General features: G+C 37.1%; 2 protein-coding genes across 2 annotated transcripts in view; one reads left to right on the top strand and one right to left on the bottom strand.

Annotated features, from left to right (window-relative positions):
* The window catches only part of EFCAB11 (EF-hand calcium binding domain 11), a 55149-nt gene extending 43634 nt beyond the window's left edge, over positions 1-11515 (bottom strand). Inside the window, exons 1-3 of the mRNA XM_077783857.1 lie at positions 11489-11515; positions 10452-10560; positions 2451-2541 (exon numbers count right to left, since the gene is read on the bottom strand). Of these exons, the coding sequence (XP_077639983.1) occupies positions 2451-2541; positions 10452-10560; positions 11489-11515 (227 nt within the window). The remainder of the gene's footprint in view (positions 1-2450; positions 2542-10451; positions 10561-11488) is intronic.
* A 190-nt stretch (positions 11516-11705) lies between these two features.
* The window catches only part of TDP1 (tyrosyl-DNA phosphodiesterase 1), a 42248-nt gene continuing 37612 nt past the window's right edge, over positions 11706-16341 (top strand). Inside the window, exons 1-4 of the mRNA XM_077783988.1 lie at positions 11706-11787; positions 12372-12922; positions 14343-14386; positions 15045-15100. Of these exons, the coding sequence (XP_077640114.1) occupies positions 12376-12922; positions 14343-14386; positions 15045-15100 (647 nt within the window). The 5' untranslated portion in view covers positions 11706-11787; positions 12372-12375. The remainder of the gene's footprint in view (positions 11788-12371; positions 12923-14342; positions 14387-15044; positions 15101-16341) is intronic.

Here is a 16341-nt window from a genome sequence, read left to right as displayed (position 1 = left end):
TATTTATGTAGAGAAATATAGGCCTGGGGTGATAGCAGATGTAAAGACATGGCATATGGAGTAGTAAAGTCATGGGATGTTAAGACACAGGACACAGGCTAACACTGGAGGACCAAGACTAAAAATTCACTTATGGTCAGTTAAAGACATGCAGAACAGGAACTAGACAAAAATATTTTTATAGGTGACAGAGCAAAGAACAAATACCTGAAATATGTAGTTTGCGCCATACATTAGAAATTAGAATGCAGTGTGGGCTTGCAGACCTCAGAAGAAAGAAGGTGTAAACTTTAATTTTTAAATAACCCAAAGCAGATGCTAGAGAGAGAACAAAACATGAATGTTATACTCCTTCTGGTGAAAAAGTCGGGATAATGGTAATTCACTCTAGCATGCCTGCCTTGAACCTGCCATCTTGAGGACTGAGAGGGACAGTGGAAGATTGAGAGTAACTACAGAGAAAGGATAGGTAGTAGGAGGTACATAACTGCATTGAGACATTTTGCTGCATAGTACTTTTTTATCTTTTTTTTTCAATTATTAAATCTGTAAAAAATAATTATTTAATTAGATTGCTAAGATTTTAGTATGTAGTAAAGTTAAATACTGGTTTTAAGTATCAAGTGGATCTCCTCTGTAGCCATATAAAAACTTTGAGCATAAAAACTCTTTACATGTAGGTTAGAGGAATAATCCAGAATAATCCATTATTGTCTTGCTACATTATATTGAACATTTAAAGATTTTTTTTATATATTAACAATGCATATATATGGATGATAAACAAAAGGATTCCATTTTCAAGCTGCAAGTTTGTTAAAATTAGTTCAACATGTATGTATGCCTTTATTATGAGCATTTTGCATACCTACAAATCAAATCTACTTTCTCTGAAAGCTAAATGACTGGTGGGGCCCTTCACTCTTCATGCAAATTAATTACTGGTATTATTCCTTCCTTGTGTTCTGCATAGCTTGAATACACTTGTTTTCAATTTTACATCTCAGAATATGTTGAGAATTACACTCCATAGCAGGAAATTCCCTGCTCTGTATAGTAAGTAGATAAGTATCATGAATGTGCCTTGAACTTTTTTCCTACCTCCCTTCCATTCCTGCTTTTGTGACACTAGCCACAGACTTTGCTTATTCTGCAACATTTTACTTAATTTAAAGTATAAGAAAATAATGCATGCAACAATGAATTCCAAATTAAAGACACCAGTTTGAAGCATTTCCACCAAAGGGAAAATTTTATAAATAAACATAAAAACCCCTTTTCATTTAACAATATCACAAGCTCTGAAATATACAAATTAAGCTTTTTCCCCCTTGTCTCGATATTTACCTATGTTTTACTTTAGACTTGGAATGCTATTTTATGTTGAATTTCCCTGTCTTCATCACTGACTGTACTATGGGGAACATCACAGTGCTCACAGTATACAAACTGCATTTATTCCAGATGAAATTAAACTGAAGGATATGCTCCTGGCATGCACCCAAAGGACTCCACCTTCTGGGGATCATTCAGCCTGTTGACCAGACTAGAATTAGGCATAGAAACCCCCTCAATACAGATATTGGGTCCCCATCATAAACTTCTTGCTTTACAGACCTGATGCTTTTGTGCTGTATTAATTGCTAATACAGAGATAATTCTAGAACACACATTTGGTCAGTCATCACATTTAAAACCCCTAAACATCTTCTAAGTATACGTTATTTTACTTAACATAAAAGAAACATTTTAAAATTATGTTCAGTCCCAAAATTTAATTTTGATGTCTGTGATAAAAAGAGGGAAGAACAAGAAACATATCTATTGAATTTTTTTTAAATTTGAAAATATATATGCTTCATTTGTTACAACAATGTGTTGTAATATAGATTCTGTGTCACAAATACATGAAACTTCTCACAAATATCTGTGTCCAAAATATTTCTTACAGCTTTCTTTTCATACAGTCTTAATCCAATTGTACAGATCAATTTAGGACAAAAGTCTTAGGTCTGTTTCGCTAAATAAAGCTCAACATCCATACCTCTGAGCCAACCTCACCTTGCAAGAAATCTCAGTACTACTAGCTTGCAATATGCACGCCTGTTTAACTAAATTTTTTTAAGACAGCTCTTGAACATGGATTTCCTGATTAGAGGAGGAAAATATAAAAACAAATAGCTTTAAGCTTCTTAAGAAACAGTACGGGCAACAAATTAACTTCTGTGCCTGTTATGTATTATTTTTAAGTACTATTTATAAAATTTATATTCATTATTACATTATTTACACATTCATTTGTGTATTATCTTTATTAATAAAAGCACTGAAACAGTAATGGGGTGCTAAAGCTTTTATCTTCAGCTGCACGCTAGAATCTAATAATTTCAATTAACTGAAACAACAAAAGGACTGCTATCCAGGAATATGGATCAATTTGTTAATCTTACCTGGTGGCTTCAAATATGATTTTTTCAGATAACTTAGAAGAAACAGAATTGAAAGCTCTCTTGAAGTCTTCAAAAGCCAAAAATCCTCTATCTTTTAGATCAAGAATAGGCAAGAGAAAAATAATGCAAATGAGGGTGTTTTTTAAAACTACTTAATAAAATGTTTGCATGTAAGCTAATCAATTCCCAGTTTTGAAATGATGATACATTCTAAGTTACTGCATTATAAAATTTTTTTAAAAAGGCAACTATATAAAGATGAACAATCTTAAACAGGTTTTATACTGACTATTCCCTTTTGCCAGTGTGAATTCTGTTCAAAAGTCATGTGCCTACATTTACAACTTTCTTATTTAAGTTTTCATTTTACAAGTAGACATTTTGATAAATTGAACAAACGAATTGAAAATTTCAATTTTTCAAAGCTTTGAAAATATAGACTACAAGATATTCAAAATTACTTTTCAAATCTACCATTTTCATTGACAACTTAGGTATTTTGAACATTGTGTTTCAATTTTTTTTTCCACAAATGTTACAATCTACTGTTTCAAATTATTAGTTCAGTTTAATCTTGCTGAAAGCATCATATCAGAGCAATATCAGCTGATCAATCAAGGTTAGGTTATGAATTCACTTTCAGACTCATCTGGAAAATAATGCATCTCAAAGAAGGCTACTGTGGACTGTGTGCAGCAGATAGTAAGGCAAACAAAAAGCACAGTGCTTGAAACAGTTAAGTCATTTGAAATAACCCACTAAAAATAACACTTGAAAAGCTACTTTTTGTTCATGGTAAAAAGCCGAATGTATGCTTATCAGATCATCCCAACATCTGATCTGCCATATGTTTCACTTTCCTCTTTTCAAGGACCATAGTCCTGTCTGAGTTCAGGAAGAAAAAGGCAGAGGATCTGAAAATCCATCAGGTTCCTGATAAAGTCTTCCCCTTTTCAATTTGGTGATGGGACATCCTCTGCTGTTTAACAGGAATGAGAAAGAATCTCTGTACCTACTTCCCAATGAGAATGAGCAAAAAGCCTTTGTTCCTTTGGTTTTGGTTCCTTTGGTTTCCCTTTCTTGGTCTGTTCTGAGAAGTAAAAAAAAATCTATAGCTAAAACCAAGGAAATTGGTAAAACCTATGGCATACATGATTCAGGAAATATGAGTCATAGAGACATAATGAGAGGCAGTAACAGCAAATAGGAAAGGTGAACAGCCAGGGATTTCCTTTAACAGCTGGAAGAGCTCCTGCTACCACAGACAGAGCTACAGCCCAGAACGCCACAGCCCACTGACCCTGACTTTATTCATAGTCACATCAACACCATCGTTATTAGTCTAGCAGTGCTTTATTTAACTTTGCTGTATCCAGGATATCTTGTCTTTTTATTTCCTTCAGGTGTTCTATTTTGCTTAATTGCTTCAGATTTAAATTCATATTTCAAATATCAAGAAAACATCCTTATGTTGTGTATCAAGAGCTGTAAATATTTACTTGTTTTATTACTGTATAACTGTGCAATCTTCATTTTGCTGATAAGATTTAACAAACTTTTCAAATAATGGACCTAGAAAAATGTAAAATTAAATAAATCTCCCTACCAAGAAAAAAAAAAGCCAGTTTTATTTTCCTCCTTAAAGATATGTATGACTAAGGTCTAATGATTATGAATAATTTAAATTATATAAATATAAATAAAACTGAAATAATAACCTTCAAAGTTAGAGAATAACCATGAAATCATTTCCATATAGTCAAAATTTTCTCACATATTTTCTATACTTGAGTATAATGGTTCTGTTTACCTCTACTTTTTTCTTGTTACCTGCCATCTCATGTTTCTTTACACTGGAGAGAAACCTGGACTTTTCTATGCCAATAGCATTTGCATGCCATGGATAAAGATCCATGCTGCATAAACAATCTATCTGGCATCATTCCCAGAAGCAAAGTCTGAAATAATGTATAATTCCAGCTACAGATTCTTGTGAAACCCATAATAAAATTGAGTGTAAAACTGAATTGGTTATTCTTTCTGCATGCTGTATGAAAGTCTTGAACACTTATCTTACCTTTTTAATGAATAGAAAATTAAAGAAATTAAAATATAAATCTAGTTTGTAAGCTCTTAATTTACCATTTCCTCTAAAATCAAAGTAAAATACAAAAAGTAAGAAATAAAAATCTGACCCCCAAAAGTTAAGGCCTCTCCATAAAACACTCAAAAATCCTGATAGAAAAATTCACCAGATGTATGGTTTTTTTTGAAAAAGGGATTCCACTTCAGCTTAATATGTAAACACAGATAAATACTCTTTTATCACGATTTCAGAGATATGACATATGTTAATTTTAAACATATTCATTTTCTTGAGAAGAGAAGATGACTGTATCCTACATGAATTTTTCCTTTATCTAGTAACATAACAAAAGCTCTGCACTTCTTTTTCTTTTGATTCATTCATATTCTCTTATTTCTGCAGTGGTTCAAAAGCACAACTCCTTCAGCCCCACCTGCTGTCTCAATTCAAATCTTGTGTACCAGTGTACAGATTTCCACTGCCTTTTTGCTTACTTCTTCTTTGAAAATCATGTATTAAGAACTATTACTATCTCAGTTTCCAGGATTACACCGTCTTGCTGCTTTCAACTGCTAGGATCTGTACATGCACCATTTTTATAATAACAGAGGTTGCCCAAACATGCTGAACTTGCCTGCATGACCAGCTTTCCATTCAATTGGATAACTATGGAAGTGAAATGATAAAAAAGCAGTATAAGCTTTCCATCCATTTACTCCTTCTCTTTCATAGTAACATAAGAGCCCAGAAAATTACAGTATACAATTTTCCTTTTATAGAATGACTCCTATAATAGAGTCCTGCCTCTTCATTGATCTGGAGAGCTGCTGATTCATGTGCTACTAGAACAGGCTGCAAAGCTATGTCAACACACAAAAAGGACATCTTAAAAATTATAAAAGTCATTAGGTATTAACAAATCCACGATCTATCTTTTTATCTTAGTTCACTATTTCTGGTTCAGACATTCATGTGGTTTTTCTCCTGGGAAAAAATCCCAAACCTATCTTTATTTTGTATTTGTTGCCTAAATTAAAGATTTACAAGAAAGGGTGTGGCTCAGTGAGCATGTGTTCTAGCATCAACACTAGAATAAACAGAATCGGCTTCCATAATGCTTTTCAAATATATTGATACAAATACCTGTGGAGCCATATGGCAAAAGCAGAGTTTAGCAAAAAAAAAACCACCTCGGTTTTTTGCAACTTCATTTTTTATATGAGTAATTTATCCAATAAGACTTGCCACATGACCCCACAAACAGAAGTTTGAGTGTAAATTGGTAAAGTCAAGAACAGCAAAACCCAAGCAGGACTATATAAATGAAAAGCCTATGTATTGAATTATGGTGTAGGACTCCAGTATTTTCCCAAGTTAATAGTGTATCATTATCAAAAAAAATCATAGAAATTTTTATCACTTACCAGCTTAAACACTAAAAATTACTAAATACTTTTCTCTGTCATTAATCAGTACAATGTTGCTATTAAGAAATGCCACTTTGAGTGGCAAGAATAAATTCAAGCTAAGCATAACATAGAAGCACAAAACTATAACAAAACAGGATGAAATCTCTTTAATAGCCATGGTCAGCTCATTTACAGAATCAGAGATTAGAATCAGAGCATCATTTTGGTTGGAAAAGATCCTTAAGATCTTTTAAGCCAACTGCAAACTTAGCACTGCCTTGTTCACCACTAAACCATGTCCCTAAGTAGTGCATCTACATGTATGTTAAATAACTCCAGAATTTCCACCACCTCCACAGGCTGCCTGTCCCAATGCTTCACAGGCCTTTTGGTGAAGGAATGTTTTCCTAATATCCAGTCTAAACCTCCTCTGGTGGAACTTGAGGCCATTTCCTTTTGGACTTTTGCTGGTTATTGGGAGAAGAGACTGACCCACTTTCAGGCGGTTGTAGAGAATTATAAGGTCTTGCCTGAGCTTCCTCTTCTCCAGGCTAAACAACCCCAGACCCCTCACTAGCTTTGTGATTAATACATATTATACAACAGTAGCAACTATGGCATTAAAATAAGAAAATATTTCATTCTAATTAAAATGAAACCACCTTCTTAGCAAAAAATTATATATGTAGTCCTAATAGAGTCCTAATCAATATCAAAATCTCAAACTCAATGTGTTTAAACAAAGATGCTTAACTTTGTAGAAATTTTTATTTCTATAAAGTTCTTTATACAAAAAGTGTATAAAGTTCTTTATACACAAAGGAACTATAATATTTAAATCTAACTTCTGAAGCATCAGCATCCACATGTTATTTCCTCTAAGCATTGAAAAAATTTCTGGTTTAATATTCAGATTAGAAACCATATTTACTGAAGAGTAGCTGGATCAAAATTAATTTAGTAAATCTGTCTAAAATAAAAATTTAAATAAAAATATAGAAAAAAGGAAGAGGAAATGCAAAAAAAAATTGCATCATTTATGCTTCTACAGCTTTTCTGAAAACCATCTTATTTCATGGACTATATATTTCCTTTAGTGTCTTTCAGCAGGTTCTTACCTCAAAATTTTATCTGACAGGAGTACTGGAGCAACAGTTACATGTTGATTAGCAAATTTCCAAGATTCACTAATACTCACTAATATTAGTGTGTTACCAGTATTCATTCATAGTACAAAAGCAATAAGTTAGTTACATGATGAAAACAATAAAAAAAAAGATTTTTTCAGAACTGATTTAGGCGCTGACCAAGAGATCCGTGCAAAACATCTATGAACAATGTAAGGAACAGAAAGGGAGAATATAGCCAAGTAAAGCAAAGAGGTCCACTTTGAGCTATGTCATTTTTTGACATGACTGCATGCTCATGAGTCTAAACTCTTACATCTGTGTTATGAGAGTACAAGACTGCCCACAGCTGCAGCACTGAGACAGCCACCTGAGGGGATGTGAGCAGATTCCAGAGCAATCTAGGCTTATTCCACTCTGGAGAAAGGACAAGCCAAACATGATGAGACCACTTAAGCTAAAGCTGTATGTTCCACCATGCCCGAAACACTTCCCCCAGGACCATGTCAGATATATAAACAGACTAGGGAGTTCTGTCTAGAAAGCTTTGATAATATATGCCAGGAGAGCAGCTGAAAGCAGCCTCAAGCTCAGACTGCCCTTCTCTACTCTGGATCTCAGAGTGTCCTGCTGCTGGCATCTTGTTCAGCAGCAGCTGTTGACCTGCTGGTGTCCTCCTGCAAAGGTACAGCTTCGGGTCAAGGAAAACACTGGACACTGGGGGCCTGGACTCTCAGGAACACTGTAGAGAGTGCTTTTAGTTAGATCTAAATGTAACACTACCAGGAAGGGAACTTCAGCTTGGGAAATGATGTATTTTAATGACTACAATTCCTGAAGTCTCCTTTTCATTTGGAAGATGAAATGCTAGCAGCTAGTTAGCTGAATGGTTGCTGAAATATAAGAGCATTTTAGATGACTTTAAATAGTTTTGGGGAAAAGAGGATCATTGAACCAAACTGACAGAGAATGAAAAAAAAGTCACATAGACATGATTCCTACAATGTTGCTATTTCCCAGAAATGACAGTATTTATATGCAGACATACATACAATATCCATTCAACAATGAGTTTAATCTCTGTTTACATTTTTTCCCAGTTATTTGCCTCAGAAGGTTTAATTATAAACACTAAAATTATATAAAGTTCAAATTTCTATTAATAACCACACTAAAATAGTATTTTACTCACAATATAGCATTGTTATAACAAATTATTTAGAAAAATCAAGCGGAGCAGGAATGTGATTTAAATTCTTAGAGCTCACCTTTTCCAAGGAAGAGTTCATTCATGACATCTAGCGGGTAAAGTTAGTATTACTTTTAACTTACAGAATAAAGGCAAACGCGACCAAAAAAAAAAAAAAAAAAAAAAAAAAAAAAAAAAAAAAAAGCAGCAACAATTTACTAAAAATTCGATTGCTTGATTGCAGTTGATGATGCTAAGCAATTGCCATTTCTACTGAAAAAAAAAATGTTAGTATGTAGTGCAGCTGAAAAACAGTTTCACCTTAAGAAATAATGTATGCACACTATTCCCCATGTCCTGCAAAAACAATTGGAAGGACTCTCCTTGCCAGGGATGTTCTTAACCATTTCCAAAATAATAGAAGGGCTGTTCCTTTAGCCTATGATTTTGTTAATTTTGACAACAAAGCAATACGCACAATAACATGCTCAAGAACTGGATCTTAACAATTAACTTTTAGGATTGCAACATCTGCATTTGGTTCCTCTCTGGTACACAGTGAAAGTTGTGTCTCTCAGAACCAGATTAAAAACCATACGCACGTTGAAAGGAACACACTCAGGACCCAGTCATCAGCAAAAGCAAAACATGTGGTTGTGCTACAAACCTTGCCTAATGCACACTAGCAGAAGCCACAAAAAGAAAAGTATCTGCTTCCCCAGGGACCTTTTAGAGATCTTCACAATGAGCAGTAATTGGGTAAAGGGCAACAGTTGCTGGAATTGGGCCCACTTAAGGAGCTAGCAAAACCACTAGATGACAGAATCAGCCCTAGAACAAAGGTTTCTTAATTAATTTTTGTGCAGCTGCACAGACCAAATGGTCACAGTAGTGCCTAAAGCCACAGCAGGTGTGATTTGGCACCTTTTCAGGAAGAAATAACTAAACCTGCATCTCATGTCTTCCCAGGAGTCCTCTATTTGTATTCTCTTTCCAAGGAGATGCCATCAGTGACTCATGCACAGTGCCTGCTCTTGTTTAAATGCCTTAAGCATGTTTTGAGTACTCCTGCTGTAAGAAACACTCAGGGAATTTGACAGAACACTTAATTTTTATATAGTAAAAATATCTAGGAGAAGATAGATAGGGAAGAAGTTGAGCAGTTTGAGATTCATAATTCAATAGTTAGGACTCACATCAGAAGCCTTAAGCATTTTTAGATCTGGCCACAGTTCATTGAAAAAATGTTTACCCACAGCTGAAATATATGAGAAATTACTACTTTCATAGTTTACTAAAATATTTTTGTGGGTTTTACTAAATTATCATAGATACAATTTTGCTTATGACCTTATCAAGACAGTTTTTGTAAACTATGTGCTTAATGTAAAAATAATAAAAGTAATTATTTGCAATCAGTCATTGGGGAAGAAGATTGCTCAAGCTGGAGAAGAAAGATGATTCAGCCTTTCCATACTTTATATATATAATACACATTATAGTAATTGGTCTCATTTATTGACATGCCATGAGAAAGACAGACTCACAGATACACTATGTGTATTCTGAAATCTTTTGTATTCTTTATACTCTTTTTAATTCACTTGTACTTACTTGAGTAAAAATATTACTTCTAAAACTACATCAAGCCATACAATATATCCTGTATTTTCCTGTAAGTATGGAAACACATTATTTCTCTCAATTAATCTTTCTTTTCTTAAGATTTCTATAGAGCTGTAGATTTACATTTGAGAAGTCATGCCTAAAAATGTCCAACTATTAACTATTACCTGAAATCAAAACCAGATATATTTTTGAGAATACGTGTTTATTATTGGGACATGTAGCAGTTTCACAGTTACTGAGACCACTGAATAAAATTGAATGTACCACTGATAAAAACCAGTAACAAGCTCAGTAAGTCACTTATGTATCTTGTACACATATGAAATACAATACAACTTTCTACTGATCACAGTCTTCAACAGAAAAGCCAGGGTTTTGATTATTTTCTTTTGGAATAAATATGTGCAAATTAGAAAATTAATTTTAGGGTTTGTAGGCATTTCTGTTTACCACATCTACAGCAATCCACTCCAGTTAGTGTAGGCCAGTCAATATATAGTATTTTCAACAGTGAGACATCTATAAGCTGGATCTTCAGAACATAAATGGAAAAGTATATACCTTTGAGGGTTTCTAGAAAAAAAAAAAAAACCATTACCAGACCAACTGTAGAGTCTTCTCTGCTTAAATAGCCTTTGCTATCTTCATTGCACACTTCAAAATCCTGCAGAAAGAAAGTGATTCACATAAAAAAACCAATAAACCTAACCTAGGATTTTTTATTTTGCAAAACTGTTATGGGGGAAAAAAAGAGGCACTTGTTGAATCACTTCTATTCATCTACTCTGTTCCAGTAAAATTGAAAGTGGGAGCACATTCAGTTTGGGATTTTAGGTTAAAATAAAATTTTTCATACTATTACATTTTATGTGCTTATGATGAAAAAGCTTTTTGCAAACTTAGACTACATAGTACAGACTTATAGGAAACAAATCACATGAAATTTCCTTCTAGCAGACTATACTTTTTTTTTCCTGAAAAATGCCAGATAACTTTAATTCTCAGTTAAGTCACCACACAGACAGGAACTATAAGGAGAGAGTGCAATGAAAGCATAGTCAGAAGCCATCAAACTTTCTGAGGTACTTGCAGAAAACAAAAAAACATTTCCAAAGAGAAGAGACTACACAGAGAACATACAAAGCCATCCAACGTTCCTAAGAGCTTTTCCCACAGAACACCTTCAGGAAGGGTTAACAATACAGCATCATATCGTACAGCAGCAAAGGGTTTACCCACAGAACATTTCAGGGAAAAGTTACGTACGACTCTGCGGACAAGCACTGAGAAAATTACACAAACCAGCGGAATTGTCAGGAAAGCTTTTCCTGGAGTAACCTGCCGTTTTCATTGCGTGTTGGCACTTCCAGAATTTGTTAACTGCAGCCACAAGCTTGCAACAAATTAGAGTAAGGAGAGCCGAGCGCTCAGTTCACCGCAGCGCGCTTTGATGCGGGCCGCGCTCCTCCTTTGATTAATATCACACCTGCTTTCCTCCCTCTCCTTCCCGAACTCCTCACGCACTTATCTCATTAGCGGGGCACTTCAGATACAGTAATTAACACCGCGCCGAACGAGCCATTATGCAAATTCCGCACCTGCCCATAATTAATATTAAGGTCCATGACGGCTGGTTAGAATAATTCAGCTCGCCAAGCCTCGGCCGCCCTGCCGCGGCGGCCCCGGAGCGCCTCGCGGCGGCCCCGGAGCGCCTCGCGGCGGCCCCGGAGCGCCTCGCGGCGGCCCCGGAGCGCCTCGCGGCGGCCCCGGAGCGCCTCGCGGCGGCCGCGCTCCGGCGGCTCGGGGCGGGGCCGGCGCGGGCGGGCGGGGCCCGGGCCTGCTCTGGCTCTCGCTGCCCTGCGCGGGCGCTGCCGGGCGCCGGCGGTCGGTGAGCGGGGTGAGTGAGTGAGTGAGTGAGTGAGTGCTGGCGGCGGCCGGCGGGCTGCAGCCCCGCAGCGGCTGTCGGGGCTCTTTGCCGCGGCGCCGCCGCGGGCGCTGCCTTCGCTGCGGGGCGGCCGCGGCCGGGCTCCGCCGCCGGGGCTCGGCGGGAGGCGCGGCGGAGGGGCGCGCTGCGGGCGCGGGGCCGGCGGAGGAAGGCCGCGGTCCCGGAGGGTTCCCGCGGGGCCGCCCCGTGCTCCTGAATCCGCTCAGCAGACGCCTCAGCCGCGGGGAAATACCTGTGTCGTGCAGCTCGCACCTCTGATTTTTGGAGTGCTTTCTCATAGGAGTCTGTGTCTTATCCCGCTTTCCATGTGTTGGTTTTCACATTTGCTGCTTCCCATTTGATGGTTGCCACCATTGCACGTGTTTCTTTGTTTCCCGGGCACAGAAACAAGTCGTGTACGGTATGAAGTTTCCCAGAGAACCTGCCAAATACCAAAGCACGGTTCTTAAGTAATAAACAAGTAGGAGGTAGGAAGGGAGACAGACTTGAGCGTAGCAAAAACGTACAATTTTTGTTTGGTGTTTTTTCATTCCTAGGAACATGCTTCAGGAAGGTGCACACGGTAAATGGACAGTATCTAGCAGCGATGAAAGTGCTGATGAAAATTCTGACAGTGAAAAACCATGTACATCTTCACTATCAGATGCTACATGTGGTAAAACAAGTGGACCACAATATCCATGCTCTGAAGCTAGGAAAGCTGCTCTCAAGAGAAAAACTTCTCCCCTGAAGTTCACTGATAAAAGTCTTTCTACAGATGCACCTCCAGCAGTAAAACAGAGACCAAGCCAAGAAGGCTCAGGTTGGTGTCTTTCTAGTAGCGATGAAGAGCCTGAAGATCAGCAAAAGCATGTTCACAAAGAAACAGTGAAAGAAGAAAAATGTGATATGCCTGAAGAGCATCCTCTGAATCTTTGCAAAGATGACAAACTCTCGGAGAATCTGAAAGAAGAGGAGTATAATGTAACACCCAGTGAAGCCCAGGATACCTGGGATTTGGTGACTGGAGGCAATCCTTTCAGGTTTTTTCTCACTAAAGTCAGTGGAATTGAACAGAGCTATAATTCTGGAGCCCTGCACATAAAAGGTGAGCAAGTGTCTTCTACTAGAAGAGGGCTTTTGGGAGAAAGCAAGAGAATGCTTATTTTTGGTTTGTGGGTATTTTTAAATGCATGTATTTCTTAGTGTTGCTGATATTTCATATTCTAAATGGGCTGGTTCATAGAAATTGTTTCTTTTATTTGGGCCTTTCTCTTTCAGAGGTATAAAACATTATTTGCTGATACTTTGTTGTAACTTGAATTAGGCGGCAGAAATATAAAGTGTATTTAGCCAAGACAAATCATGCTGCTTCTTACTGCTGCTTTCTTTATGAGCTAGTCTGGGGAAAACCACTTGTGGCATTTAAAGGGATGCTTTTCTTGGGTGCATAACTCTGAGTAGTTGTTTGCACCTGCCTCTGTGCTGTTGATTGGTTTGGACCTAATAATTCACTATTAATAGGTGAAGTACTTCTGAAGTTCTGTGTCTGGGGTTCATGTATCTGTTTAAATTCAGCTGTGAGAGAGCTGTCCATCAGTCAAGATGGAGTGGAGCCTTTGGTGTGCAATACTGATGCTTTAGGAATGCTCTGTTGTCATTTGATGTTGGGGGAAGAGCTTTGTGCACCTTTAAACATCCCTGTAGTTAGAAATAAAATTTTATACATCACAAGACAGAATCAGAAACAAGTATCAGTAAGAGAATTGTGTACAGAAATACAATAAAATAAAGCAGAAAAAAATAGTAGTTCTTTGAGGGAGAAGAAATTACTTAAGACCTATATATACAATTAGGTTGTAACTTTTCCTCAACCTCATGCCTACTAGCACAAGCAGGCGTGAGGGACTTTAGAGCTTTAGTCCAGGATGTTTTTATATGCTTTGTGAATTTGTGGCTTTTGGACTGTCCTGTCCTGGGAGTCCTGCTAGGTGATTAGTTGAGCTGGTGGACAGGCAATATTCTTTGTTTAACCAGCTAAACCAGCTTCAGTTGTGGTTATAAATCCCCAGTTGGATTAGTTTCCTGTGCTACTGTGATTGAACTATGAATACACATATCCCACAGTCAGTCTGCAGCAGATAAAATAAGCATTGACTTATTGCTTTTAATACTTAAATAAGCATGCCCTTATTGCTGCCACCCTGCCACAGTTCTTCAAGTCCACTCAATAGTGGAGAGAGTAATTTAATGGCCCTTTCTCAAGATGTTGTTGAACTTTTTCCCTATCAGCTTTTAAAACTTGTTTAATACTTTGAGAGGATTATTAATTTTTGTAAGGATATGATCCTAAATGATTCACAGGGGAGTCAGTGACTTGAATACTTAGAACAGTAAACTTGTGAATGCCTCTGTTACACCAGGTCTATGAACAATCTGGCCTTTTTGCTGTGGTATCAAGCTGTTCAAGATGCAAAACATTTACTTGACGTCTTTTTTATTTATTTGTGCTTTAATATTTTTAATAGATATTTTGTCTCCTCTTTTTGGAACTCTCGTATCTTCTGCCCAGGTGAGTTTCCTGTTTGCCAAACTGATTTCACTTGCTTGCTTCACTTCATTAATCTTAAACTTGATAATCCATGCTTGTGCTACATAGCTGCTATTAACAGGGAACCTTGTTAAAATACAGAGGGAATTCTAAATATTTTCAACTGTTGAACAATTTACTGAATATAAACACTGTCCTATGATCTGCTGTAGAATTCAGGGAATTATAAGACTACTTTCTCCAGTTTTTGAGGAAAGTGAAACTGAGAAGCATGTATTTATGCTCATATAAATGAGGATTTTTGAAAGAAAGAACACCTTGCAATTTAGGAATAATATCTTTGTTATTGCCTAGAAGTTTTGCTATCATTGATGATATAAACACATGGCAAAGAGATGATCCTTCAACCTAAGCTTTTACATTATGTGCATTTGATTCTTTTTTTCCTGGATGGTAAATTTTATGAGCATTTTTGAGAAACTTAAATTGAATTGTTAAAGAGAAATGAAAGGATATAAAAGTTAAAAATACACCTGTTTTTAGAATATGCTATATTCTATATTATATATGAGGTAAGTAGTAATGTATGATTAACATAAAAAGCTTTTTTTTATGTAGTTCATTGATCTAGTTGGTTTTTTATTTTTAATTAATCTGTTTTCTTTTTCTTTCATACAAGTTTAACTACTGTATAGATGTGGGATGGCTTGTAAGACAGTACCCACAGGAATTCAGGTATGTTCATTTTACAAAGGTGAAATGATGACATTTCCAGATCATTACTGTTCATACAAGGTCCCATTATAAATGAATGATAAACACTTCTTTGCAGTGCAGATGATTGTTACCAATTTGCACAGACTCTTAGTTTTCATTCTTCTCTTATTCCACAGCTGTAGTTCTCTGATTTATTGACTCTTTTCTAGACTGGAAAATAGTCAGAGTTCAGGATAGCTGGTTTCTGATTGTTATTAGTTAACACTGAGGACTAACAACTAAGACTAACATAATGGGACTGAGGTGGTCCCATTATGGGCCTCAATGACATGGCAGTAGATGACCTGTAAAGATGGAACAAGAAGCTTTTTGCCATACAGTTTACTGAGTCAAGAGCCAGATAGTGCAAGAGAAAAGAGAGAATGTAGGAAGGGCACAAGAAAACTCTGTAAAAAGGATCAGGATGATTTCGTTGATATGATAAAGTAAGTTTATGGGTATTGTCATAAAAGCAGTTCTTGTTTGCTTGAAATTCCTTTCTGATAATTGCAAATTCCTGCAGATGAAGTGAGCATATATTGTGCCTTTTCTTTTTTTTTGTTTTGTTGGAATGCAGTAGGACCAGATTTCACAGAATCACAGAGTGGGTAAGGTTGGAAGGTTCCACATTGGGTTGAGCAGCACACCATTCCTCGTGGGATCCTCCACTACATGTGTCAGAAAGCTGTCATCAGTGCTTTCAAGGATCTTCCTGTACTGTTTATGCTTTGCTGTGTTGCTTCTCCTGCACACATCAGGATAGTTAGTCCCCCACAAGAACCTGGGTCTGAGGCTGCTTGTACTGCTGCTGCACTTAGCCCTGCTGATCAGATGGCAGGCAGCAAACACCCACAACAGTGTCACCCTTGTCTGTTCTTTTATCCTAACCCATAACAGGGGACATATACACGTCCCATAACACTTGGAATATATCTCAATTGATACGTTCCAAGTGTTGCCCCGTGTAGAGGTCAACTCCACTACTGCACCTTCCTGTCGTTCTTAAATAGCATGTAGCCCTTCATGACAATATTCCAGTTGTGTGAGCTATCCCACCATGTCTCTGTAATTGCAATGAAATCAAAGCCCTGTGGCTGCACACAGCTCTCTAGTTCCTCCTGTTTGTTCCCTGTACTATGCAGGTGTTTTATGTAAGTATTTGGGTGTGCCAGTATCCCAGTGGGGGTCATAAAGAGATGCCCTATATCCTGTTCTGTGGT

Source organism: Lonchura striata, chromosome 6 (genome assembly GCF_046129695.1).
Source record: "Lonchura striata isolate bLonStr1 chromosome 6, bLonStr1.mat, whole genome shotgun sequence".
NCBI classification, from domain to species: Eukaryota; Metazoa; Chordata; class Aves; order Passeriformes; family Estrildidae; genus Lonchura; species Lonchura striata.
The sequence above is the reverse complement of the archived record's forward strand: the minus strand, read 5'-3'. Positions and strand labels throughout refer to the sequence as shown.